The following is a 27242-nucleotide window of genomic DNA, read 5'->3' as shown; positions in this document are numbered from 1 at the left end:
ATTCCCGGCTGCTTGTACCCACAATCTAGTTCTTTCGGTCATGACCCAACCCTCATGACCATAGGTGAGAGCAGGCATGAACACTGACCAGTAGATCGAGAGCTTCGCCTTTTGACTCAGCTCCCTTTTTGTCACAACAGTACGGTAAAGTGAATGCAATACCGCCCCTGCTGTGCTGATTCTCTGGCCAATCTCATGCTCCATTGTGCCCTTACTCGTGAACAAGTCCCCAAGGTACTTGAACTCCTTCACTTGGGTCAAGACCGCATTCCCTACCTGGAGTAGGCAATCCATCAGTTTTCTGCTGAGAACCATGGCCTCAGATTTAGAGGTGTTGATCCTCATACCAGCTGCTTCACATTCAGCTGCGAACTGTTCCATGGAGGTCACAGGCCGATGAAGCCAACAGGACCACATCCTCTGCAAAAAGCAGTGATGAGACCGTGAGCTCACCAAACTGGAAACCCTCCTCCCCCTGACTGTGCCTCGATATCCTGTCCAGAAATATCACAAACAGGATTGGTGACAAGGTGCAGCCCTGGCAGAGACCAGAGAGTGAGTACAGAGATTGGATGGCCCTGAGAAGGGACCCCCTCACTCCATACTCCCGCAGCACCTCCCACAGTTTCTCCCGGGGTACTCGATCATACTCCTTGTCCAAGTCCACAAATACATGTAGACTGGATGAGCATACTCCTTGGCACCCTCCAGGATCCTTGTGAGAGTGAAGAGCTGGTCAGTTGTTCCACGACCAGGATGGAACCCGCATTGGTCCTTCTCAATCAGAGGTTTGACTGTCGGCCGAACCCTCCTTTCCAGCACCCTGGAGTAGACTTTACCAGGGAGGCTGAGTAGTGTGATGCCCCTGTAATTGGCACACACTCTCTGTTCCCCTTTTTTAAATATGGGGACCACCACCCCAGTTTGCTACTCCTTAGGCACTGTCCCAGATCTCAACACAGTGTTGAAGAGACATGTCATCCAAGACAGTCCCTCCACACCCAGAGCCTTCAGCATTTCTGGAGGGATCTCATCAACCCCCGGGGCCTTGCCACTGCGGAGTTGTTTGACTACCTCAGTGACTTCCACCAGGGAAATTGATGATAATCCTCCATCAGCTTCCAGCTCTGCCCTACTTTAGAGGGCGCGCTGGTCTGATGCAGGAGTTCCTCAAAGTTTTCCTTCCAGCAGCAAATGACATACTCAGTTGAGGTCAACAGAATCCCATCCTTACTGTAGACAGCTTGAATGTTTCCCCATTTTCCTCCTGAGGTGCCTCACAGTCCACCAGCCGCACCTTGGTGACAACCGAAAGTCCTTCTCCATGGTTGCTCCGAACTCCTCCCACACTCACTGCTCTGCCTCCCCCACAGCAGAGGCTGCTGCCCTTCGGGCTTGCCGGTACCTTGCAACTGCCTCTGGAGTCCTCAGAGATAACATATCCCGGAAGGACTCCTTCTTCAGTTGGATGGCTTCCCTGACCACCGGTGTCCACCATGGTATTCGAGGGTTGCCGCCCCTTGAGGCACCCAACACCTTCAGGCCACAGCTCTCCGCTGCAGCTTCAGCGATGGAAGCTTTGAACATTACCCATTCTGGTTCAATGCCCCCAACCTCCACCGGTATGCTAGAAAAACTCAGCCGGAGGTGTGAGTTGAAGATCTATCAGACAGTGGGCTCCTCCAGACATTCCCAGTTCACCTGCACTTTCCATTTGGGCTTATCATGTCTGTCCAAAGTCCTCCCCCACCTTCTGATCCAACTCACCACCAAATGCTGATCAGTTGACAGCTCTGCCCCTCTCTTCACCTGAGTGTCCAGAACATGTGGACACAGAGTGGTTCCACAACTGAGGCTATGCGTGAAGGCAAGGCCCACCAGATCTGTTATCGCTCCACCTCCCGCACAAGCTCCAGCTCCTTTCCCCACAGTGAGGTAACATTCCGCACCCCCACAGCCAGCCCATGCCACCCGGGTCTGGTCCGCCGAGGCCCTTGACTTTCACTGCCACCCATGGGAGTGCACCCAACACCAGCGGTTCCCCCTGTGGGTGGTGAGCCCACAGAGATGGAAGGTCCACATTGCCTTTTCGGGTTGTGTCCAACTGGGCTCCATGGCAAAACCAGCCACCAGGTACTCGCTGATGGGCCCTCCATCAGGGCCTGGCTCCAGACGGGGTCCTGGGCTTCCTCCAGGCCGGGTCACATTTCCTCTGCCTCGTTCTGTTATGGTGTCTTGTGAACCATTCATATGGCCCCTTCACACATAGCAAGAATATGTAGGAATCAGGGCGCATCATGGCGAAACAGCCCAAATGAGCAAACCCCAATAACATTGCACTGACGCTGGGAGGTGTCATGCATACGCATGAGTGTGCACTATACTGTAGCAACAGGAACTCAGTGTGAGCAGCTGGAGCATGTGGAACCACATCGCGCAGCGGCTGTAGAGAAAAAATAAAAACCAGCTGGAATGTGTGGAACCACATCGCACACTGCTGTGGAGAAACAAAATATAAAAAATACACACCATAAAAAACACCACAATGTCCAATACTTAATCTCTCTTATCGAGTGGACAATAGAAGTATGATCCCTCTGTGCCTCTGTATATGACCCATGGTCACAGAGGTACAGATGAAAGGACATGAATGAAGCAGTGCACGCTCATTATGTCTTATTATGTCCAGCCATGCATATAAATAATTACTACCATCACCGGACACTGATGGATTAGATATTGGTGTTGTGTGGGCCGCCAGAAGAGGAGGTACTGCTGGCCCACCACCAGAGGGCGCCCTGTCTGGAGTGCGGGCTCCAGGCACCAGAGGGCGCAGCCGCCTCACAGGAGCAGCCAGGGTGACAGCTGTCACGCATCACCTGCAACAGCTGTTACCAATCATCTGATCAGCAGGGGTACATCAGCAGGACGATGTCTCCACCTCTTTGCCGAGATATCGTTCTACCTGGAAGGTAACATTCTCAGCTAACTGTGTGACAGTAACCTTTTGTGACTTTTGTGCGTTGTATAACAGACTCCTTTTCCAACGAGAGGTGGAGATAGTTTTCCTGCCGTGCGGATTGCTGGGTGCAAACGCGCCCACATTTAATTGTTTCTTTGTTCCTCGCCAGCAGTATCAGGTCCGACACGCGGAGGCAGTGGCCACCTGGGAATTCGGGACTTGGCGGCTCCAGTATTCCCGGGGTCTGGTGGCGGAGGAAATCATGTGGTTCCGGTTCTGCTTTGGACAGACGTCTCCTATCTTCGAGCCTGCCCACACGACACCTTTTGTGATTTGGCTTTTTGTCCATTGTTGTAATCTGTTGTATTTGTTGTGCCCATTCACAACAGTAAAGTGTTGTTATTTGACTTCCTCCATTGTCCGTTCATTTGCGCCCCCTGTTGTGGGTCCGTGTACCTACACTTTCCCAACAATTGGTGTATAATTAATGAAAATCACTGGGTTGATATAAATAATAAATAAAAGGGGACCCAATAGAGAACTCTTCAGTTAAATAACCCTTGTTAAATAAAAAATAAATGCCACTCACGGCATTCGAAGCTGCAATTAATAAAAGCTCTGATTAACAGACGGAAACTTTACCACTGCTCTACAATCACTGTCTTATAACAGGAGTGTAAAATACCTAAAATCAACAAGGAGATAAACATATTTTTTTTTAAAAAACTTTAGAGTTTAGTTTAGTTTAAAAAGATTAGAGCTCTTCCAACATTCGGAAGATTCACACGGCTTTCGGTGGCTTTTCAGTCCTGTGACTATCCGAGAAATTGTGGAAGAGCTGGGCATGTCACAACATGTCCTGTGAGACTTCAACACGCTGGCGCTTTTGCTCCGCCATCAGCTTCGTGCCAAAGCCATCGGCATGAATTTTGCTGCAACTCTTTTCATGGCAAAATCTTCTGTCACAGTGGAATGTGCCGAAAAAGTGCTGATGTCCACCTCTTCCACAATTTTTCAGACAGTCACACGACGGTCCCGCATCACCACAGCGTTCACTTTGGAAATGATCTGGTCATTTCAGCATGTTGATGGCTGCCCGGAGCGTGGCGCGCTCTCCACCGTTGTGTGGCCGTCTTTAAACCGGTTGTACCGCTCCTTAATCTGTGTGATCCAATAATCCAAATGGTTTCCACCTGGCTGTCGCCCAGTTTCTGGCAAAATTTGATGCAGTCGCACTGCTCCAGTCGTTCCGCCATTTCCTTGCAAAGAAAAAACGACAAGAGACTACACCCATCCTCACACAAAGGCTGCTTACAAGCAAATGATGCAATCGACAGGTGTGAAAAAACTCACGCATGCGCACAAAGGTTCAAGGTTGGCTCATGCAAGCACACGTGATTGAAATCCATCAGGTTTTTGAAAAAAATAAAAAGGTCCGATACTTTTCTAACAGACCTCGTACTTATGTACATGTGATTTCTTATTTTTTTTTATGTTTAATAAATTTGTAAAAAAAAAAAAAAAAAAACTTTTTTCATGTTGTCATCATGGGGTGTTGTGAGTAGAATATTGAGGGAAAAATCAATTTTGTCCATTTTGGAATAAGGCTATAACATAAAATTTGGCTAATGCTATTCTGGATTGTCCTAATCACCCACTGAAAAAAAGAGGTTGAGCTTTTGCCCTCAGGGCTCCTATGAGGAGGAATAAAAGATTTCAGGTCTTGTTTATCCCCAGTGAAATTGTATTATTTAATAGCAATTAGCCCTTAGGTTCTCTTGTTTTTCTTGCACTACTATTGCACATCCACACATTGCACTTTTTGCAATACTTTGTGGTATTTTTTTCAGTTTTGGCATGAACTTTGGACTGAACATTTGACATTTAATAGTGATTTTGTGTATTATATATTGTATTGTTTTTATTATGTCTGACTTTAGACTTTTAATTGGGTCTTATTGTTAATATTGTTATTGTGTACCTTGTCTTTTGTGTGCTCCTGCTGCAACACTAATTTCCCTTCACAGGAGAATGAAGAAATTCTGATTCTGAAGTGAAGTGCTGTGAATACTTTCCAGACACACTGTAATTGTAAAGCACTTTCAGCTTCTGATGTCGATGGAAATGCGTTACATAAATGCAGTCCATAAACAATGGGCAAAAAACGATAATCCATTAAAACAATTTGCAAAACCATGCACCTAAATTGGTAACCATGAGTACAGATTCTTAGGTACAGTCAAATAAATAATGAACATGGATTATTAAATATTGGAGACAAATATTTAATCTGTGGGACCAGTTAACAAAACCATGCAGACAAATTGCTCAGTCATCTGTACTTAGGTACAGATTACTAAATAATGCACATAGATTGATAAACACTGCCCATAAATTATTAATCCTTGATAGATTGCAAAACAATGCACTCATACAGTTAAACAATGAGTATGGATTATGGTTACAGATTGCTAAATAATATTACAGCCATCAATTGTAGAAGCCACAAACCAGAAATGGCACAAAAAAAAAAATCTGCCCATGGTAGACAAAGCCACAAACCGGAAATTACTTTGAGGTTCTGCAACAATTATTCAATTTTAAATTGTTGTTTGATTATATATACACAGATAGTGAAGAGGTTCACTCATTTAATGTCAGCGACATCAAACATATTACACATAGACTGATACACACTGGACACCAATTTGTAATCCATGGGAAACTACTGCAAAATCATGTGCAGGAAATTTTAAGCCACTGGTATGGATTCTTAGGTGCAAATTGATAAATAATGTATTGCATTAGTGAACACTGGACACATGATATTAATCTACAGAAGCAATTTACAAAATAATTTACGCAAATTTTTAAACCGTGAATATGAATTATGGGTATAGAGTACTAAATAACACACATGGACTGGTAAACACTGGACACAATGCACACAAATTGTTAAACCATTGGTACAGATTGTTAGGTACAGATAATGAAATCATGCATTGGATTGGTAAACACTGGACACGTTATTAATCAATGGGAACAGTTTACAAAATCATGCACACAAATTGTTAAACCATTTGTACAGATTTGTAAGTATAGATTGTTAAATAATCCACATAAATAATGTAAATGGATTGATAAACACTGGAGACAAATTATTTATCTGTGGAACCATGACTACAATTTGTTAATCCACAGCACACAAATGGCCAAAAGTACACATGAAGTACCAAAATGAATTGGAAAAACTGGGCACACATTTTTCTCACCTGTAAGCAGTTTATTAATCAGCATACTTTGTTGTATGTGTGTGTGTCTGTCTGTGTGTATATTTTAGTCCTCTGTCCTGTTTCTGTGTTTACAACCCGGTTTGTGTCTAGCATGTGTCCTTTTGTGTCTGTCATTCATCTATGTCCTCCCTGTGGTTTGTCCTCCATCTTTGTCCTTGGTCTGTCTTCTCATTTGTCTGTGTGATCTGTCACCTCTCTATGTCTCTGTGTCTTACTGTTGTCATTTAGGTGAGCAAAAAATGGTGAGCTCCAAAGGCTAATCTATGCTAGTGGTGGAAGCTAGCGCCTACAGCATCGACAGCAGTCAGAGCAGAAACATGCCAGAGCCGGCGTCAGGGCAAATTCCACAGCAAAACTCCGCTATGGATAAGCTAAGTCTAAGTCCACCTTCATCCATGCAGTTCAGTGGAAATCTTGCTGATAAATGGAAAAGTTTTGAGCAGAGATTTGAAATAGCTCAAATCTTTCCTCGTGTGTTAGGGGAAGATGCACTGGACATTTTTCACAGCTTTCAGACTGTACCAACTAAGAACATAACATTTCAGAGATATAAGTTTTTTCCTGCTGTGACCAGAAGCCAGGGATTATATTTGACCAGGATTTAACCAAGCTGCACACACTGAGCAAACTGTGTGAATTTCAAGACCTCAGAGACTCTTTAATAAGAGACTGCACTGTTTATGGAATTACAGATAATTAATTAAGAGAATGGCTGCTGTGGGAGAAAGATTTGACATTGGACAGGACTGTGGATTTGTGTGGTGCCACACAGAGCTCTCGTGCACAAATAGAAGAGCTAAGTAAAGCAGAAATGACAGTACATGCGGTGAAAACAACTGACCATCATATGGGTCCCTTCACACATACACTCAACAAAAATATAAATGCAACACTTTTGGTTTTGCTCCCATTTTGTATGAGATGAACTCAAAGATCTAAAACTTTTTCCACATACACAATATCACCATTTCCCTCAAATGTTGTTCACAAACCAGTCTAAATCTGTGATAGTGAGCACTTCTCCTTTGCTGAGATAATCCATCCCACCTCACAGGTGTGCCATACCAAGATGCTGATTAGACACCATGATTAGTGCACAGGTGTGCCTTAGACTGCCCACAATAAAAGGCCACTCTGAAAGGTGCAGTTTTGTTTTATTGGGGGGGATACCAGTCAGTATCTGGTGTGACCACCATTTGCCTCATGCAGTGCAACACATCTCCTTCACATAGAGTTGATCAGGTTGTCAATTGCGGCCTGTGGAATGTTGGTCCACTCCTCTTCAATGGCTGTGCGAAGTTACTGGATATTGGCAGGAACTGGTACACGCTGTCGTATACGCCGGTCCAGAGCATCCCAGAGCATCCCAAACATGCTCAATGGGTGACATGTCCGGTGAGTATGCCGGCCATGCAAGAACTGGGACATTTTCAGCTTCCAAGAATTGTGTACAGATCCTTGCAACATGGGGACGTGCATTATCCTGCTGCAACATGAGGTGATGTTCTTGGATGGGGGGCTGGAGGCAGAGGCTGGCGGCGGAGGCATCGGTGGAGGCGGTTCATCCAGGTGGAGGCATCGGTGGAGGCGGTTCATCCAGGCCCGAGGCGTCGGCTACGTCCGAGGCTAGCAGCGGCTACGTCCAAGGCTAGCAGCGGCTATGTCCGAGGCTAACGGCGGCTACGTCCAAGGCTAGCAGCGGCTACATCCGAGGCTAGCAGCGGCTACATCCGAGGCTAGCAGCGGCTACATCCGTGGCTGGCGGCGGAGGCATCGGTGGAGGCGGTTCATCCAGGCCGAGGCATCGGTGGCGGCGATACATCCAGGCCCGAGGCGTCGGCTACATCCGAGGCTAACAGCGGCTACGTCCGAGGCTAGCAGCGGAGGCATCGGTGGAGGCAGTTCATTCAGGCCCGAGGCATCGGTGGCGGCGATACATCCAGGCCTGAGGCGTCGGCTACATCCGCGGCTAGCAGCGGCTACATCCGGGGCTGGCGGCGGCTACGACCGTGGCTGGGGCGGCTGTGAACGAGGTTAGCAACGGGGAGGGTTGGGGTGCGGCTACCGGACCTGTGGTGGTGGAGGCTACTGGTGAGAATTGTTTTTGTAATCAATAGTGGCCATACTGAGCCACGACAGTCGGCATGGCACCACCCAGGAAAACAGATAAACTCGAGGAAGATATAGAGGAGATAAAGACCTCATTAAACCATATATCAAAAGACATGTCTAATCTAGACAAACTGATGGTGGAAATTAAAGAACTCCAAAATCTGGTTAAAGAGAAGGACAAGATCATTAAGAAACTTGAGCAACGTGTAGATGAACTTGAACAATTTACTAGAAAAGATGACGTTATAATATCTGGACTAGAAACAAGGCATCGGACATATGCAAGGGTGGTGGATTCTGGTGTAGCCAGTGGGGAGGATGCACCACCTGAAGAACGACAATCATTGGAACAGCAAGTTACAAACTTTTTATATCAAAAAGGTGTTGTCATCCATCAAGACACAATATCAGACTGTTATACTATTCCAACTAAAGATAGAAAAAATAAACTATCTAACATTGTTATACGATTTACAAGCAGAAAATATAAAAATAGGTTAAGACAGGCAAAGAATTTGAAAGGAACGAGTGTCTATATAAATGAGCATCTAACAAAAAAAAATGCAGATATTGCTAGGGAAGCAAGACTACTAAGAAAACAGAAACATATTGTTGCTACATGGGTCTGGAATTGTAAGGTGTGGATTAGAGTAAAAGAAGGAACAAACGGTATACAAATCAAAAACATGGAGGACCTTACGAAATACAGACCTGAATAGACAATCAAATATAACATCTGTTGGTAATTGGACCAACAAAAAATCAGATCAAACATGGAAACAGATGATAAAATATATGACATAGACAGTAATATTGATGAAAGTATATTTGACTTAAAAACGATTGGTTGTGAGTATTATACAGTAGAACAGCTGAATAGTGAAAAAATTGCAGAAGATACCCTGTCACTCATACATATAAACAGTCGAAGCTTGTATTGTAAAATGTCACAAATAAAAGATTATTTAAATCAGTTTAAAAATAGATTTAGTATTGTTGTAATCACTGAATCTTGGCTTAAAGATGATCTCATGGATGAACTTCAAATGGAGGGATATGAGCTGTATTTTGTAAACAGAAGATATAAAAAAAGGTGGTGGTATTGCTCTGTATACAAAAACAGATCTGATGTGTACAATTGTTGAAGAAATGACAATTATGAATGATGTCATAGAAATTGTAACAGTGGAACTTGTACATGAAACATCTAAGAATATTTTAATCAGTTGTGTATACACAGCACCAGATTCTTGTGTTGTGAAATTTACAGATAAAATAATTGAATTATTCCATCAAATTAAAAACAAAACGCTTTTTATGTGTGGGGACTTTAATATTAACATAGAAAGCTCCAGCTGCCAAAGATTAAGTGATTTTGTGAATTCAATGTATAGTTTGGGGTTATTCCCCTTGATAACAAAACCAACCAGAATTACATCGCAAAGTGCAACGGTAATTGATAATATATTTACAAACAGAACAGATGAAATTATCAAGAATGGGATCTTCATGACAGATATTAGCAACCATTTACCAATTTTTTCAATATTTAAATATAAAAATAGGTACAACAAAAAAACTGATATAAACTTTAAAAGAGATAAGTCAGTAAAAGCCTTAGAGGCATTAAAATATGACCTTAAAAATCAAAACTGGGAAGAAGTTTATGTCAGTGATGTTAATGTAGCATATAACTCATTTATGAAAATATTGATGAAATCATACAATAAAAATAGTAAATTAATTGAAATTAGTAAGAAAAGAGTAAATAAACCATGGCTGACAAAGGGAATAAAAAATGCTTGTGCAAAGAAAAACTATTTATACAGGTGCTTTTTAAAATTGCAAACAAAGGAATCAGAACATAAATACAAAAAATATAAAAATAAACTATTAACAATAATTAGGAAACAAAAAAAAGATTATTACAGTGAAAAACTAAATAAGAGTAAAGATAATATGAGGGTAACATGGGAATTCTAAAAAGTGTGATTGATAGTGATGGAACGAAAGAAACTATTCCAAATTACTTTGTTAAGGAAAATAAAGAGATAAATGATATAAAAGAAGTTGCAAATGGGTTTAATGATTATTTTTCAAATGTAGGGTCAAGTCTGGTGGGAAATAAACCAATAATAGAAGATAAATTATGTACATTGGTAAATACGGTCAATAGTATTTTCCTGGACAATGTGGAAAAAGATGAAATAAGAAATATTGTAAAAAACTGTGTAAGCAAAAGATCAACTGACCATGAAGATTTAGACATGATGACTGTAAAAAGTATAATAGAAATTGTTATTGAACCATTTACTTATATTTGTAATCTGTCTCTGTCAACTGGGGTTTTTCCAGATGAAATGAAAATTGCTAAGGTAGTCCCATTATATAAAAATGGAGACAAACATAATTTTTCTAATTACAGGCCAGTATCATTGCTTCCACAGTTTTCTAAAATTATGGAAAAAGTTTTTGTAACAAGATTGGATAAATTTATTGAGAAACATCATATTTTAAATAATGCTCAGTATGGATTCAGAACAAAACATTCGACAGCTATGGCAATTATGGAACTAATAGAGAAAATATCAACAACAATAGATAATAAGGATTATTTTGTAAGTATTTTTATTGACCTGAAAAAGGCTTTTGATGTTATAGACCACTCAAGATTGCTCCACAAGTTACAACAATATGGAATAAGAGGTGTTGCACATCAGTGGGTAAAAAGCTACTTAGAAAATAGAAAACAGTTTGTTCAGATAAATAATACCAAATCAGAATTGTGTAACATTATTTATGGAGTACCACAAGGATCGGTACTTGGACCCAAACTGTTTATTTTGTATATCAATGATTTTGTGAATGTATCCAATGTGCTTGGCAGCATTTTATTTGCTGATGATACAACGCTGTTTTACTCTGGATCAGATATACAGGAAGTAGCACAAGTGATAAATACAGAGTTGGAAAAAGTTAAACATTGGTTTGATATAAACAGATTGTCACTAAATATTAATAAGACAAATTTCATATTGTTTAATGATAGAGCGAAAAAAAATAATGTGTCATTACAAATAGATGGAATGGATATACAAAGGGTAAAAGAAATGAAATTTTTAGGAGTCATGATTGATGAAGATCTTACATGGAAGTCACATAAATTACATAAAAGGAAAAATAGCGAAAGCCATTGCTGTTTTGCATAAAGTAAAATATTCATTAAATAGTTATGGTTTATTAACATTGTACAATTCATTGATTGTCCCATATTTAACTTACTGTGTAGAAATCTGGGGATCAACATATACAACCTATATACAACCTTTATTTATTTTGCAGAAAAGAGCTTTAAAAGTGATTAGCAACAGTGGTTTTAGAGATCCATCTAATCCATTGTTTATTAAGTATAGGGTACTTAAATTTCATGATTTAGTCGATTTGAAAATATTACAAACGATGTACCAAGTTAATAAAAATACTTTACCAACAAACATTCAAAATATGTTTGAAAAAAGAGTAAGTAGTTATAAATTGAAAGGAATAGAAGTCTTTAAAAAAACAAGATTTAGAACCAAAGTAAAGGAAAGGAGTATTGCAGTAAATGGTGTCAAATTATGGAACAATCTTAATAAAGAAATTAAAGAATTAAGGTCGCTTAAATTATTTAAAAAACATATTAAATTAGATGTATTAAGTAAGTATGAAACTATGAAGTAAGTCAGTGGGCTGCAAGAAAGTCAAAAAAAAAAAAAAGTAAACTGTTAATAATGTTTGGAGTGTCTTAAGTTTAAATGTAACCTGTCAGTGATGTAATCTATTAATTAATGGTCATAATTATGAAATGGGTCAGTGGTATGTGACAAGTTAAAGAAATGCAATCTGTTAAATAATGTTGACTATGATGCTGTATATTGAAAGATTGTATTGTTAAAAGGGGCAGAAATCATAAGACTTGTTCTTCTTTCTGCTCCTTTTCATTCTGGTATTGTGGTGCTTTTGTTTTTTGCTTTTCTGTTTTTCTTTTAAATGAATAAAATAAATATTATAAAAAAAAACCAAAAAAACAATGGGCCTCAGGATCTCGTCACGGTATCTCTGTGCATTCAAAATGTCATCAATAAAATGCACCTGTGTTCTTCGTCCATAACAGACGCCTGCCCATACCATAACCCCACCGCCACCATGGGCCACTCGATCCACAACACTGACATCAGAAAACCGCTCACCCACACGACGCCACACACGCTGTCTGCCATCTGCCCTGGACAGTGTGAACCGGGATTCATCCGTGAAGAAAACACCTCTCCAACGTGCCAAACGCCAGCGAATGTGAGCATTTGCCCACTCAAGTCGGTTACGACGACGAACTGGACGAACTCGAGACCCTGATGAGGATGACGAGCATGCAGATGAGCTTCCCTGAGACGGTTTCTGACAGTTTGTGCAGAAATTCTTTGGTTATGCAAACCGATTGTTTCAGCAGCTGTCCGAGTGGCTGGTCTCAGACGATCTTGGAGGTGAACATGCTGGATGTGGAGGTCCTGGGCTGGTGTGGTTACACGTGGTCTGCGGTTGTGAGGCTGGTTGGATGTACTGCCAAATTCTCTGAAACGCCTTTGGAGACGGCTTATGGTAGAGAAATGAACATTCAATACACGAGCAACAGCTCTGGTTGACATTCCTGCTGTCAGCATGCCAATTGCACGCTCCCTCAAATCTTGCGACATCTGTGGCATTGTGCTGTGTGATAAAACTGCACCTTTCAGAGTGGCCTTTTATTGTGGGCAGTCTAAGGCACACCTGTGCACTAATCATGGTGTCCAATCAGCATCTTGATATGGCACACCTGTGAGGTGGGATGGATTATCTCAGCAAAGGAGAAGTGCTCACTATCACAGATTTAGACTGGTTTGTGAACAATATTTGAGGGAAATGGTGATATTGTATATGTGGAAAAAGTTTTAGATCTTTGAGTTCATCTCATACAAAATGGGAGCAAAACCAAAAGTGTTGTATTTATATTTTTGTTGAATGTAGTACAAATGTAGTCAAATTGCGCATGAATTGCGCATGAAGCAGGAAACATATGCAACACGTGTAAAATCATAGCTGCCTCATACACCTGTTGCTACAACTATTTGTGCACACTTGCAGCTGAAAGACAGAGTGTGCGCTGTGCGAGCCCATCAATCCCTCTCGTGGCAGGTGTCGGCCAAATTCCAGGTGACACACACGAACATCCGACACCGCTCACTTAGCACTTAAAAAATGTGTGGCCATTTGCTCTCTTAGCACGAAAACAGTCAGCAGACGATCACTTTCGAGCTGGCGGTGAAATCTGTCTAAGTGCCTCCATGACTGTGGAGTTGCCAAGCACACATGTGGCGTGACAGAGTGTGGGCTCCCCCCACAACACGTGTGCGTGTGTTTCATGCACCCCCCTGCTCCCCCCAACACGTGCGTGTGTGGTTTGTGCACCCCCCCACAGCAGGAGCTGTTGACATCTGTGGTCCATTATGTCACAGCTGCAGAACTCCTACCATGTTTTGACGGACACATGCGCATCTGTGCTTGCTGTCCTCACGTGGAAATACATTAAAAACATATATCGCTTTTGCGATGGGCTGGAGAGCGCGCACATTGACAGGCTGTCCCAGCTGAAACGGACCATCAGTTCATGTTGACACGTAGCAGGCGATGTGAATGTCACATCTGTCTGACAGGACATGCGTGTCCTGTGAGCAGTGCGCCGCAGGACTATATGAAAATTCAGTAAGGTATGTGTTCTATAACACATTCCAATTCTAAGGTAGAACTCTACTAGTGTATACTAAGGTATATCTAAATATCTAAATAAATAAAAGAGTAGACTAGAAGAGTAGAATAGAGTAGAGCCACTTAGGTGGCTGATCATCCCTGGTTCTCAAGACAAGCCAGCGTATGACATATGTTATATCTTATCATATGACAACATATGACAAGCCAACAGTGCAACAAATATGCCACTTTCAGTAACATATTAGGAGAAATACACGTAACAAACACTGCTTGGTCAATTATCACGACACTTTTTTCTTAAAAAAAAAAAAATTATGTCCTTGTTGATTTCAGGTATTTTTCTGCAGCTTTTACAGGACAGCGATGGTAGTGCAGTGGTAAAGTTTCTGGCTGGCAACAGAGCTTTTGTAAATTGCAGGTTTGAATCATGTGGGGGGACATGGATTTTTTTTTTTTTTACAGCAGCTGCGCAATGTGGTTATACGTTCTCCAGCTGCTCAATTTCAATTTATTTTATTTATATAGCGCCAAATCACAACAAAGTTGCCTCAAGGCGCTCCACACAAGTAAGGTCTAACCTTACCAACCCCTCGCACTGTGTTCCCGCTGCAACGGTTTTGTGCACGACACTGTCGCATTGCACGAAACCATCGCAGTGGGTTCGTTCTTGTCTGCCTGTCAGCTAGATGTTTTGTGGTTCACTCATACAAGCTGTTCCACCGTGATTCGCCCTGATTTGTACTTATTTGTATGATGTGTGAAGGGGCCCTAACAACGTCATGCCAGACAAAGGAATGAGAAAGAGGCAGTGATAAAATGCACTAAATGTGAAGGCAGTCATGCTCCAAGATCATGTCCGGCATATGGAAAGACATGTAATAACTGTGATAAAAAATAATTATTATGCAAGATTTTGTTGATGTAGTGCAGGCATCAAATGGAAAAAAGAATGGATTCTGCCAATTATTGTAAATGAAACAATAATTCCATTTAAATTGGAGCCCAAGTGAACCTGCTGTCAGCAGCTGATTACAGTACACTCAAAGTGAAAAGCAAGATTCATCCTGTGAAAATGAAGGTGACAGGATACACTGGAGAAAGTAAACCACGTGCCGACTTTAAAGGTCTGGAGAAGAAAAGAAAAATAAACATAAAATTTAACCGAAAGAAAGAGGTATGTCCAAAGAGCAACTAAAAAAAAAAAAAGAAAAATAAATAAATTATAAGAACATAGCAAAAAAGAGATTGCATATACATATATATAAAAAAGAAAAAGCATCTGTGTGGATACTTCAGTGGCAGTGAATACTGCACATAAATAGTATGGCCACTTTTGATTATTTGGCTACAAGTATCGCCACTTTTAAGCACAAGGGACAAAGGACATTAGCACATTTGCTAATTGTGGATGAGAGAATGCACCCAATCTTTGGTTGATCTGCATATGATAAACTCAATCTTGTCAAAGGAGTGTTGCTTCAGAGCCCAGCAATGATCAAGATGCACTAATGACAGAGTACAAAGATGTTGATATCCCCGTCACACGTGAGCACAAATTGCATGAATGCCCTACGAATTGACATTCAAATGACATATGTGCAATTCATGCTGCATTCGAACTGCACTCGAACGCATCGTACAACATTCCTACAACAGTCGGCACATTTGTGTGTGGCTTGTGCTGGAAAATATCCGAACGGCAGTGGAATCAGTCGTACTGCATTCGTACTGCCGTAGGAATGGGCATTCAAACGTCATTCGTGCAATTCGATCTGCAGTCGAACTGCATTCGAGCTACAATGGAGAACAGGCACACTACTGACGTGGTGCATTTGGACTGGGGAACAGTTGTACAGCGGTTGTACTGCTGTGTGACTGCTAGCTTGACTGTCATTCAAACTGGCATTCGAGATGGCAACCCACCAGCATTCGGAACAGTCTGATCGCGTAGGCACGTCCCGATTGTGCCCCCAATAAGCCTCACACCCCCCCGCATCCTGTTCGGTGCACAAAGGATATATTGTAATGTGCAACGTGACTATGTGATTGCTTTTAATGTTGTGATCACTACAGAGTAATAACAAAAATATTCTAGTGATTGTGAATGCTTTGAAATTATGCACAAAAGAGGCAGGGCTTGCATAAGTGTCTTATTGAATGAAGTTTGACTTCATGGACTTCATTCATTTAATGTTAAGATATAAAAGGAAACAGCTTTTTTTCAAATAACAAAATAGTTGCTGTTTAAAGAGCTTTTGTTTTATGTAGACGTGCAGAGATGACAGGTGAGCTGGACCCTCAGGACATTTAACTAAAGGTCTCCTCTGCAGCTTCAGCCTCTTGGTGGAGTTTTTGGAGATACTTTCTTCACATTTTGAAGTGCAGAGATGTTCTACTTCCTTTTGGACTTCAGGTTTTGGTATGCAGCTCCATCACTGGAAGTTTTTGAAGGTTCACTGCACAGCAAATGTTGAAATGTTCCTGATGTGGGACAAGTGAAGAAATATATTTAAAAAATCAAAATAAAAGTAAAAAAATTCAAATAAAAACAGTTATTTAAAGTTGAGACTGTTCTTGTAGTCAGAGCAGTAACCATTAAAAATTGTGTAGCTTTATTTGTTAAAAATAAAATAGATTGAACAATTTACAAATATAAAACGTTCACTCAGCCCGACTGAGTGACTGATTCAACATCCTGCAGCTAAAGGCTAACGTTAGCTGAGAAACTTCAGCGCTGCACTAACATCATGTTTTATTATTCACTCACCTCAGAGAAATTTGCAGAAGCTCCACTGCTCAAACTGGGTGTGTATATATGCCCAAAAGCGAAGAAATTCAGACTGTGTCTGCTACATCACAGCAGCTGCTGTCTCTCTCTCTCTCTGACCGGCTGGTGTGGCTCTGTGGCCGGCGAGCCCCTTCAGCTCCATCCGACCACTGACGAACAGTTATTGAAAAAAGGTCCTCCCAGCAGGGTGAAGTCTGTCATTTCTTTTGTCAGGCCAGGCGGAAGCCCAGCACCTGGAGACAGTGGACCCACAATACAAACTCCCAGATCAGACTTTAGAGTAAAAATAGTTGTCATGTTTATTCCAGGCTGAGATTCGATACACAGGTTGTCAGGCAGCGGAGCAGAGGTACAGACAGGGCAAGGCAAAAACGCAGTTATATCCAGGCAGGAGTCGGAGGCACGAGCGAACACTGACATCAGGGCTGAGGCAAAAGGCGTAGTCGAGAAACACAGAGCAAGATACCGGATAAAGATAATTGGATGACAAAATCAACAAGCAAAGACTACATAATAAACCGAAAGCAAAATCCAATATTAAAGAACAACATAAATGAGAGCAGCAAAAATTAACAGATGAAAACTAAATGATAAACAATGAAAACACAATCTGGCAGAACTAGAATGGAACTGGACAATGGCTAAAGAATGAAAAGTAACAAAGAAAGTGACAAAGCAAAAAGAACAGAGAATAAACATGATAAATAACTAATAAAACAGAGCTGGGGCAGAAGGTGGGTCAACAAAAGGGGAAAAAAATTAAACCATAACCCCGATCAGGGCAGAGCATGACATCTTCTGCTTTTTTTGCTCATTAATCTAGTGTTTATGACTCGCAGAGTGTTTTGCTTTTGAATTTTCGCTTTTTCAGGAACACATGACGCTTCACCAACATGATGACTGCAAAAAAAAAAAAAAAAAAAAAAAAAACACGGTGACTACGAGACTTGTTAAACCTCCAGCGGAAATACATCTGTTGAATCACAGAGGAAGAGAGATAAAATACATCAGTAATCAGTAATTATTACTGAATGTGTGCAGATAAACTTACAATCATGAGTAATTTGTGTTGCTGACTGGGACGTTAAATACCATGTGACATGTTCTGTTATGGTTCTCCCTGACCCCTGGTTTTTATTCTGTTTTTAACCTTGTTGCCAAGTGTGAGTTTTTCCCCAGATGGTGCCCTCGGGTTAGTTCCACACCTGCTGCGCCTCACCGCTCATCTCAGCCGTACACATGCTGTGAATAAGTGACTGATGAGCAGCAGACTATTTAAACTCAGACTTTCATACCAGTGGTTGCCAGATTCTTGCACAAGATTCCACAGCCAGATTCTTCTCAGAGATCCCAGAGACTCCAGGTGCTTCCAGGATCCTGTGGACCAAGCCCGATTCCTCTCTGTGACCTTGACCGCGTCTTCCTGCTGCTCCCATGGACCAAAGACGTCGGAGCTTCCCGCAGCTAAACTCAAGGTAACCTGGCCAACTCTCTAATTCGCGTATTAGAGCGAACTGTCTTTCCTGGTGTTCCAGACGCCTTCCTGAGTGGCTCCCATACTACCCTGGTTCTTGGCTCCTGGCTACCTACACAGCAACGTCACTTTGGAACTCTACGGCTCTCAGCTCAGAGCGCGGCTCTGCTTCCTGCTAGTTAAGTTCCTTCTCGTCTCAGTGGGATTCCGTTCTCACTTGTGCCTGTCTGTGACTGTGCTATGATAAAGAACTGTTCCAAGAACTCTTCCTAAGAACGGCGTGAACTCTGACATTGAACGATTTAAGAGTCCAGCCGTCTAAGTCCTGCATAATTGGAACTGCGTCACAAACATGCAGTACTTGACCTCTGACCTGTGGATGACAATTTATGAACTGTGAACAGTAAGTCTTATTTTCTAAGAAGGGAGCATTATTCCCAGAACTGTGAACAATTCTATTTTAAGCCTTCTGAGAGCTGTGAATAGTTTAAGGCTTCCAGTGTTACGAGTGTAATCACACCATCTGTGTCTTCGTTCCCTTAGTTCCTGGTCTCGGATCCATGTGTCCCACCTGGTCCTGGTCCCTGAACCCCAGCTCTCAGTTCTCCTTCAAGACTGGCTCGGGAAACTGCAGCTCCCTATTTTCACTGCCTGGAGCGGGCTAGCTCTCCATTCTGCTGGCACCCCAGTGCAGCACTTTTATTTGACCTTATAAATAAATAAATATATTTTCTCTTGCAAACCCCTCTGTGTCTTGTTCCCTAGCATTTGGGTCTATTGCCTGAATCGGTCCAGTCCCGTCTGGACCTCTAACCTTAACATGTCCTTTAAAAAAAGGAAAAAAAAAACTCTAAGTGTAGGGAATCCAAATCACAGCGTAGGGGCCCCCTACTCTCAACTGTGCTGGCGAGAACCCTGGAAGTAATATCACATTCATATCAGATCCAGACAGACAATTTCTGAGATGAAATTGTGTTGATATCAAGCCACGCTTGTCAAGCCAGTGTTCTGGGCAACAGCCTGACAGTACACTTGAAAGCGTGAACACCGTGGATGACCAGGCTGAGGAACCACTACAGCGCCAAATGCCAGATCCTGTTGTGCCAGGCGGTATCAGATCAGCGACGATGCCAGTGAGGATGACTGGCAGGCCAAGACAGAACATTCGAGTGCCTCAAAGACTGATTGAGAGCTGCTGAACTACATAAAGTTTTTGAGATTGAAAGGTGTAGTTTAAAAAAAGAGAAAAAATTATGAGTTTGTTGTGTTGGGTTTAGGTGAAAAAATGTAATTTTTTTCTTAAAGGGCGGCGATGTGGTGTTATTAGTTGCTAACTACATTTCCCAGAATGCTTTGGTAGAGGCGCGCACACACACACACACACACACACACACACACACACACACACACACACACACACACACACACACACACACACACACACACACACACACACACACACACACACACTTATTACCACAAACTCCACAAGGAGCAACAGGAGTCACTCACCCCCTCTGTATGGCTTCCAGGTGTAAAATTTTCCCCGGAAAGGAACACTGTCAAAGTCAGAGCACTGAATCTCCCGGAAATCCTGCGAGCCTGCAGGGCACTCCTGCAACAACAAGGAGTGTCCAAAAAAAGAAATAAATTCACATCCAATCACCGAGGCATGCACACAAAACAAGCTACTGCTAAATGAAGTAATAACTGTGATTTTCATGACAAGGACTTCCCACTGACAACAAAGTGGTGCTGATGATGAAGAACAGGATCACTCACATCAATGTTGCAGGACCTGAAGCGCTTTCTCTCTCCCAGACAATACTTTCCACCAATGGTTGGCCTGACACCAAACACAGAGAATCAGGCCAGTCAGTCACATCTGAGTACAATTTAACAAGATTTAACCTCCATCACGTCAGCGCACACAACACTGGCTTCTGATCTCTGCTTTGTCTGCCTTGATCAGCATGTTTTCAATCTGTCTGTCTGTCTTTTTATTGCTTTATTGTCTATCACAGACAATCACTACAACACATCTGCAAAATAACATAAAAAAGCCACTGTCAAACGTGTTCCACTGCTGAACTTTGAACAAATTTAAACAGAATGAATTCAATCAAAATATGTAAACTGCTCAAAAAAGGATACGATGGCAAGGCTTAGATTTGGCCTCAGGTTTTGAGTTGATGATATTTGAAAGAAAAATGAGGAACTGCCAGTGAGGATCACTGATCTGAGGATCAGTGATAACAGAATCCAGCCTCGGTTATTTCAGTCATGATTGTTTTTCTTAATTAAAAAATAACAGTGCCATGTTGGATCAGTGGTTTAATCTGTGAGACAACCCTGAGTTTTCATCTCTGCCATTATGTGTAACTTACAACTTCTATTCATGTTCATATTTTGTTCCTCTAAACAAGATTCTTCTTGGTGTTGAGATTTTCCAACTATACTATCACTTTATTCAGATTTTATTCATTAATTTATTTAAAGATAAGCATGTGTCACTGGTCATTCATGTCTCTAGGTCCTCAGTCTTTGCGATCACATGATGTCCTTGGACAGAGGTGTTTGGTTATGCTAATATCTTCGCAAAAGAAGGCAGGTCTTTAGGATCCTGGTCCTCCATGTCTTACTGTATGGTAGTAAGCCTTTGGATGCCATTCAGTGACCTGAGGCAATGACTTTGGTACTCGGCCTCTTCTGAGGATTCTTGTGTACCATTGGAATGGTGTTGTGTCAGATGAACTGTTATTTAGGGAGACTCAGAAGAGGAATATCACTTGCTTGGTGAGGGAGCAACAACAATGACATTTATGTCATGGGGGTGTGTTTCTCTGGGCATGAGCCAGCACGCAGGTGCCTCAGTGTTGAGGACTGCAGTGGCTGTAGAAGGCTGATGGCAATTCACTTGGCTGCAACAGATAAATGGGTACTTTTGAGAGTTGGGGACATGGCAGTCATCTGCCTGGGAGGTTGCCATCCAGGAGCTAGGCTGGTTCCATTGTGTGGTGGATGCAGCGACACATGGCACATGCACAGTCTGACATATGTATATAGCAATTTAATGTAGAAGCATAACAGATGGTGCAATTCCTTTCTTTTTTATTATTTTTTATTGCATTTCTAGGACAAAAAGAGGAGAGAGAAGGGGAGAAGAAAAAAGGAGTAAAGAATGGTTGATCAGGGCTATACATGTTGTTGTTCATTCGGCTGCTCCCGGTTTTTGTTCAGAGTCGTCACAGCGGATACAGCCAGAACCGCATTGGTATTTGGCACAAGTTTTATGCCGGATGCCCTTCCTGATGCGACTCCACTTTCACCTGGAGAAACGCACACAGCCGCTGGTGTTCCAGAGAGGTCTCCCATCCAAGTACTAACCAGATCCCACTCTGCTTAGCTTCTGAGATCTGACGGGATCAGGCTGACACAGAGCAGACCGGCTGCTCATCAGGGCTATACATCATCAGTACAAAAATAGAAGTATCTATATAGAAAACGGTTACATCTGGCAAGATATGAATTCCATTTTTTACAGTCTTTTAAGCATTGTTCCATGTGATGGTGTTCTTGCTTGCAGCCAAGATTATTTTATAATGGTATTTGTCTTGAAATTTTAGTCCATCTAGCACATTGCCCAGGAACATGGTAAGAAAACATCAATGAACTTCAATACCAAAAATTGTCCTTATTTCTCTGATCAGCTCTTGCCAACAGGAATTAATTTTCAATTCAATTTATTTTCATTTATATAGCACCAAATCACAAGAAAGTTGCCTCAAGGTGCTTCCTACAAGTAAGGTCTAACCTTACCAACCCCCAGAGCAAGCACACAGGCGACAGTGGTAAGGAAAAGCTCCCTCTGATGATTTGAGGAAGAAACCTCAAGCAGACCAGACTCAAAGGGGTGACCGTCTGCTTGGGCCATGCTACTGACACAATTTACAAAACAATTCACAAAACGAATATACAGGAAATGTTGCTGGTGCACAGGACAGGAGGGTTACAGAAACAGACACCACACCCATCTCTGGATGGAGCTGCACCTCAAACAGAGAGAACAAACAGAATCAGGCATCAGAAGGACAACAAATACAGTATAATTTGTCAGCATTAAGCAACAAGAAACAGAAGAAATACTAAGGTGATCGCTGGCCACTAGCCCTAAGCTTTGCTAAAAGACCCTGAATTGAGATAAAGTTGAGTCCACGGCACGTTTCCTAATAAATTGAATTTAAAAGAGTAAAAAGCATAGTAACTTACTATGCCAGTATGCTAGCCATACAAAAGGGAAAATAAGTGCATCTTGAGTCTGGACTTGAAAGTTTCTACAGAATCTGACTGTTTTATTGATGCAGGGAGCTCATTCCACAGAACAGGGGCACGATAAGAGAAAGCTCTGTGACCCGTTCACTTTTTATTCACTCTAGGGACACAAAGTAGCCCTGCACCCTGAGAACGCAAAGCCCAGGCTTGTAAGTAGGGTTTAATTAGGTCAGCTAGGTAGAGAGGTGGCAGTCCGTGAACAATTTTATAGGTTAGCAGCAGAACCTTAAAATCTGATCTCACTGGAACAGGAAGCCAGTGAAGAGATGCCAAAATGGGTGTAATGTGGTCAAATTTTTTTCTTCATGTCAAAAGTCTGGGAGAAGCATTTTGAACCATTTGGAGACCCTTAATGCTGGACTGCAGTAAACCAGAAAATAGAACATTCCAGTAGTCCAATCTAGAAGAGACAAAAGTATGAATCAGGGTCTCAGCATCAGCCATAGACAGGATGGGACAAATGTTTTTTGCAGGTGGAAGAAAGCAGTCCTCGTAATATCACTAATGTGGAGGACAAAGGACAACATAGGATCAAAAATTACCACAGAGTTCCTCACTTTGGCAGTGTGATGTATGACACACAAGCCTAGGCTAAGCGTTAGCTGGTCAAATTGATGCCGATGTCTCACTGGACCACCATCATTTCAGTCTTATCAGAGTTTAAAAGTAGGAAGTTGCTAGACATCCAGCTTCTCACTGATGCAAGGCAATCTTCTAAGGATTTTATGTGGACATTCTCAAAATATATGAAAGTGGTGAGCCTTGAGTGGGCCACATATTCTGCAACAGTCCATCTATCCCTGGGGGGCTCGCTGCTTAAATATCAGTTTTGGAGTCAGAAAATATCGCATAATACGCCGCTGCCGACTGTGAACCATTTTTCAGCCTTGGACATGCCTGTTGATAGTCCTCCATGTCCACGGGTGACTTCTACCGCTATCTCCATGCTGAAATGCTGTGCGTCAGTGATAGGGGATTCTATCACCTGCAAAATTAGATTACAGACGCAAGCAGACGTTAAGTGTATTCCTGGGGCCAGAGCACCGACATTGCCTCTCACCTTAGAGTGACGACGTTGCACAAGAACAGTCAGCCACAGGAACTTGACGCTACATACAGCCACAAAATTATTCATGTCTACGCCAATGATATTAGGATGAGACAATCGGAGGTCACAAACATGGACATAGAGAGGACTTGTGACCTCGCCAAAAAGATGTGTCAGCATCAATTAACAGTCTCGGATCCCTCCCTTCTCAGGGTAATGATGGGGTGTTTTTGCAGGCTGACATTGCTGAATAGGTGGCTGGCGCAGTTTTCAAAGCTTTTGTTTTATTGATAACTGGTCCTCTTTCTGGGGTCACCGTGGCTTTCTGATACTGGGCAGCCTTCACCCTACTGGGAATGTTGCCGCCATCTTATCTGCAAACATAGACAGAGTTCTACAGGGAGGGTAACATTAGGACTCTACAGCAGCTCAAGGAGCAGGTGATTAGAGAACCTGCAGGGCATACTATAAATGTGGGTGTGGCTTCCATTAGCCTAGTGGGGAAATTAGCACAGCAAATCCACTATGGTGACAATGTAGTTAATGCCCCGTTTTGGAGATGAAACGGTTCTGGATTGGCGGACGTCAGAAATCTCTGATTGCTCTTGTTTTTATTGTTTCAGTACAGTGTCAGAAATCCATCGGTAACACTGACCATTGATTTATGTCTGCCTTGATTGACTTAGTAACAGGAGCATAGTTGTAATCATAAATTCTGGTAATATTTTTAGGGATCCAGATACCAAGATATTTAATAGCAGGGGAGTCCCATGTAAAGTTAAAACTGTTTTGTAAGTTTCTATTTGGAGTAAAGTTATTTGTTAAAATTGGGGATTTGTGTGTATTTACTTTCTAACCTGAAAAGGAGCTGAACATTTTCAAGCGGAACATTAATTTGGTATGCTTGTTGCAGGTGATTCTAAACTGAGCAAAACATCATCCGCGAATAAATTTATCTTGCGTTCCTCAAAATTAATTAAAATTCCACTTACTTCTGGGTCTTCCTTTAGTGCCTGAGCCAAAAGTTACATAAACAGTACAAAAAGGGCAGGGCTAAGCGGGCACCCTTGTCTACATTTGTCTCAAGTTTAATGAGACTGGAAAAATGTCCGTTGATTGTTATTGTGGCAGCGAGGTTTAAGTAAAGTGATCAAATACACTGTATTCATTTCTCATTAAAGCCAAAACAGTCCAGTGTTTGGTAAAGGAAGCTTCAGCCAACTGAGTCAAATGCCTTCTCTGCATCTAGACTGATCAGCGTTGCACTAATACTTTTTTGACCAGATAATCAACTACATGGAGCGTATGCCTAATGTTGTCCTGTGCTTGTCTGTCTCTGACAAACCCAGTTTGGTCTAAGTTAGTTAGTTCTGAGACAATATGTTCCATTCTTTTGGCAATAATTGATGTAAACAGTTTATAATCTGTATTTAGTACTGATATTGGCCTGTATGAGGCATACTCTCCCTTATCCTTGACCTCTTTAGGGATTATTGATATTACAGCTTCGCTCCATGTTTGTGGCATCTGGCCCTCTTTAAGGGTGTAATTAAAGTATTTGTGAAGCATTGGCATTAACCCGGGCTTAAAAATCTTATACCATTCACTGATGCATCAATCAGATCCTGGTGTTTTGTTTGTTTTCAGTCTAGAGATAGTTTTGCATCAGTACAGTGAGGAAAATAAGTATTTGAACACCCTGTGATTTTGCAAGTTCTCACACTTAGAAATCATGGAGGGGTCTGAAATTTTCATCTTAGGTGCACGTCCACTGTGAGAGACATAATCTAAAAAAAAATCCGGAAATCACAATGTATGATTTTTTAATAATTTATTTGTATGTTACTGCTGCAAATAAGTATTTGAACACCTGTGAAAATCAGTGTTAATATTTGGTACAGTAGCCTTTGTTTGCAATTACAGAGGTCAAATGTTTCCTGTAGTTTTTCACCAGGTTTTCACACACTGCAGCAGGGATTTTGGTCCACTCCTCCATATAGATCTTCTAAGAATCTTTCAGGTTTGGAGTTTCAGCTCCCTCCAAAGATTTTCTATTGAGTTCAGGTCTGGAGACTGGCCAGGTCACTCCAGGACCCTGAAATGCTTCTTACGGAGCCCCTCCTTAGTTGCCCTGGCTGTGTGTTTGGGGTCATTGTCATGCTGGAAGACCCAGCCATGACCCATCTTCAATGCTCTTACTGAGGGAAGGAGGTTGTTTGCCAAAAGCTCGCAATACATGATCCTATCCATCCTCCCTTCAATACGGTGCAGTCATCCTGTCCTCTTTGCAGAAGAGCACCGCCAGAGTATGATGTTTCTACCCCATGCTCACAGTTGGGATGGTTTTCTTGGGGTTGTTTTCATCCTCTAAACATGGTAAGTGAAGTTGATTCCAAAAAGCTCTATTCTGGTCTCATCTGACCACATGACCTTCTCCCATGCCTCCTCTGGATCATCTAGATGGTCACTGGTGAGCTTCAAACGGGCCTGGACATGTGCTGGCTTGAGCAGGGGGACCTTGCTGCCCTGCAGGATTTTAAACCATGACAGCATCATACGTTACTAATGTAATCTTTGTGACTGTGGTCCCAGCTCTTTCAGGTCATTGACCAGGTCCTCCTGTGTAGTTCTGAGCTTTCTCAGAATTATCCTTACCCCACAAAGTGAGATCTTGCATGGAATCCCAGACTGAGGGAGATTGACAGTCATCTTGTGTTTCTTCCACTTTCTAAAAAATATAACAGTTGTTGTCTTCTACCAAGCTGCTTGCCTGTTGTCCTGTAGTCCATCCCAGCCTTGTGCAGGTCTACAGTTTTGTCCCTGGTGTCCATAGACAGCTATTTGGTCTTGGCTATGGTGGACAGGTTGGAGTGTGATTGATTGAGTGTGTGAACAGGTGTCTTTTATACAGTTAACAAGTTCAAACAGGTGCAATTAATACAGATAAAGAGTGCAGAATAAGAGGGCTTCTTAAAAAAAAATTAACAGGTCTGTGTGAGCCAGAATTCTTGCTGGTTGGTAGGTGTTCAAATACTTATTTGCAGAAGTAACATACAAATAAATTATTGACACTTGCTCCCGGCTTTCCCACACCACACAGGGTGCAGGGGACAGGCCGGCATCTCAACCTTGGGCGATGGGAAAACCCCTCTTCTGTAGGTCGATCAGTCTCTTTTGTGTTGTTGTAAATCCAAGGAACACTGTCCAAAAACAGTTTAAGTTTGGCAGGCAGTGGGGTCTGGAAGCGCACACCTCTCTTCTTCTGTCGAATAATCATGGTCGAATTAAACTCTTTTATCTTTATAGTATAGCTCCTGCTTCTTCCACAAGGATTCGTTCTTTGGTTTTATGTTCCTTAATGTTTATATTATCGATCTCTGGGGAGCATCACGGTGGGGGGGAGGGGTCCCAGGGCTCTGTGGCAGCATTGTATATTCGTGTCGGTTTTGAAT

At 42.0% G+C, this 27242-nt stretch overlaps 1 protein-coding gene across 1 annotated transcript in view; it reads right to left on the bottom strand.

Moving 5' to 3' along the window:
• Positions 1-27242, bottom strand: part of adamts10 (ADAM metallopeptidase with thrombospondin type 1 motif, 10) — a 193316-nt gene that overhangs the window by 42089 nt on the left and 123985 nt on the right. The window contains 2 exon segments of the mRNA XM_034180151.1: positions 19923-20025; positions 20193-20256. Of these exon segments, the coding sequence (XP_034036042.1) occupies positions 19923-20025; positions 20193-20256 (167 nt within the window).

Source organism: Thalassophryne amazonica, chromosome 10, assembly GCF_902500255.1.
Source record: "Thalassophryne amazonica chromosome 10, fThaAma1.1, whole genome shotgun sequence".
Classification (NCBI taxonomy): Eukaryota; Metazoa; Chordata; class Actinopteri; order Batrachoidiformes; family Batrachoididae; genus Thalassophryne; species Thalassophryne amazonica.
The sequence above is the reverse complement of the archived record's forward strand: the minus strand, read 5'-3'. Positions and strand labels throughout refer to the sequence as shown.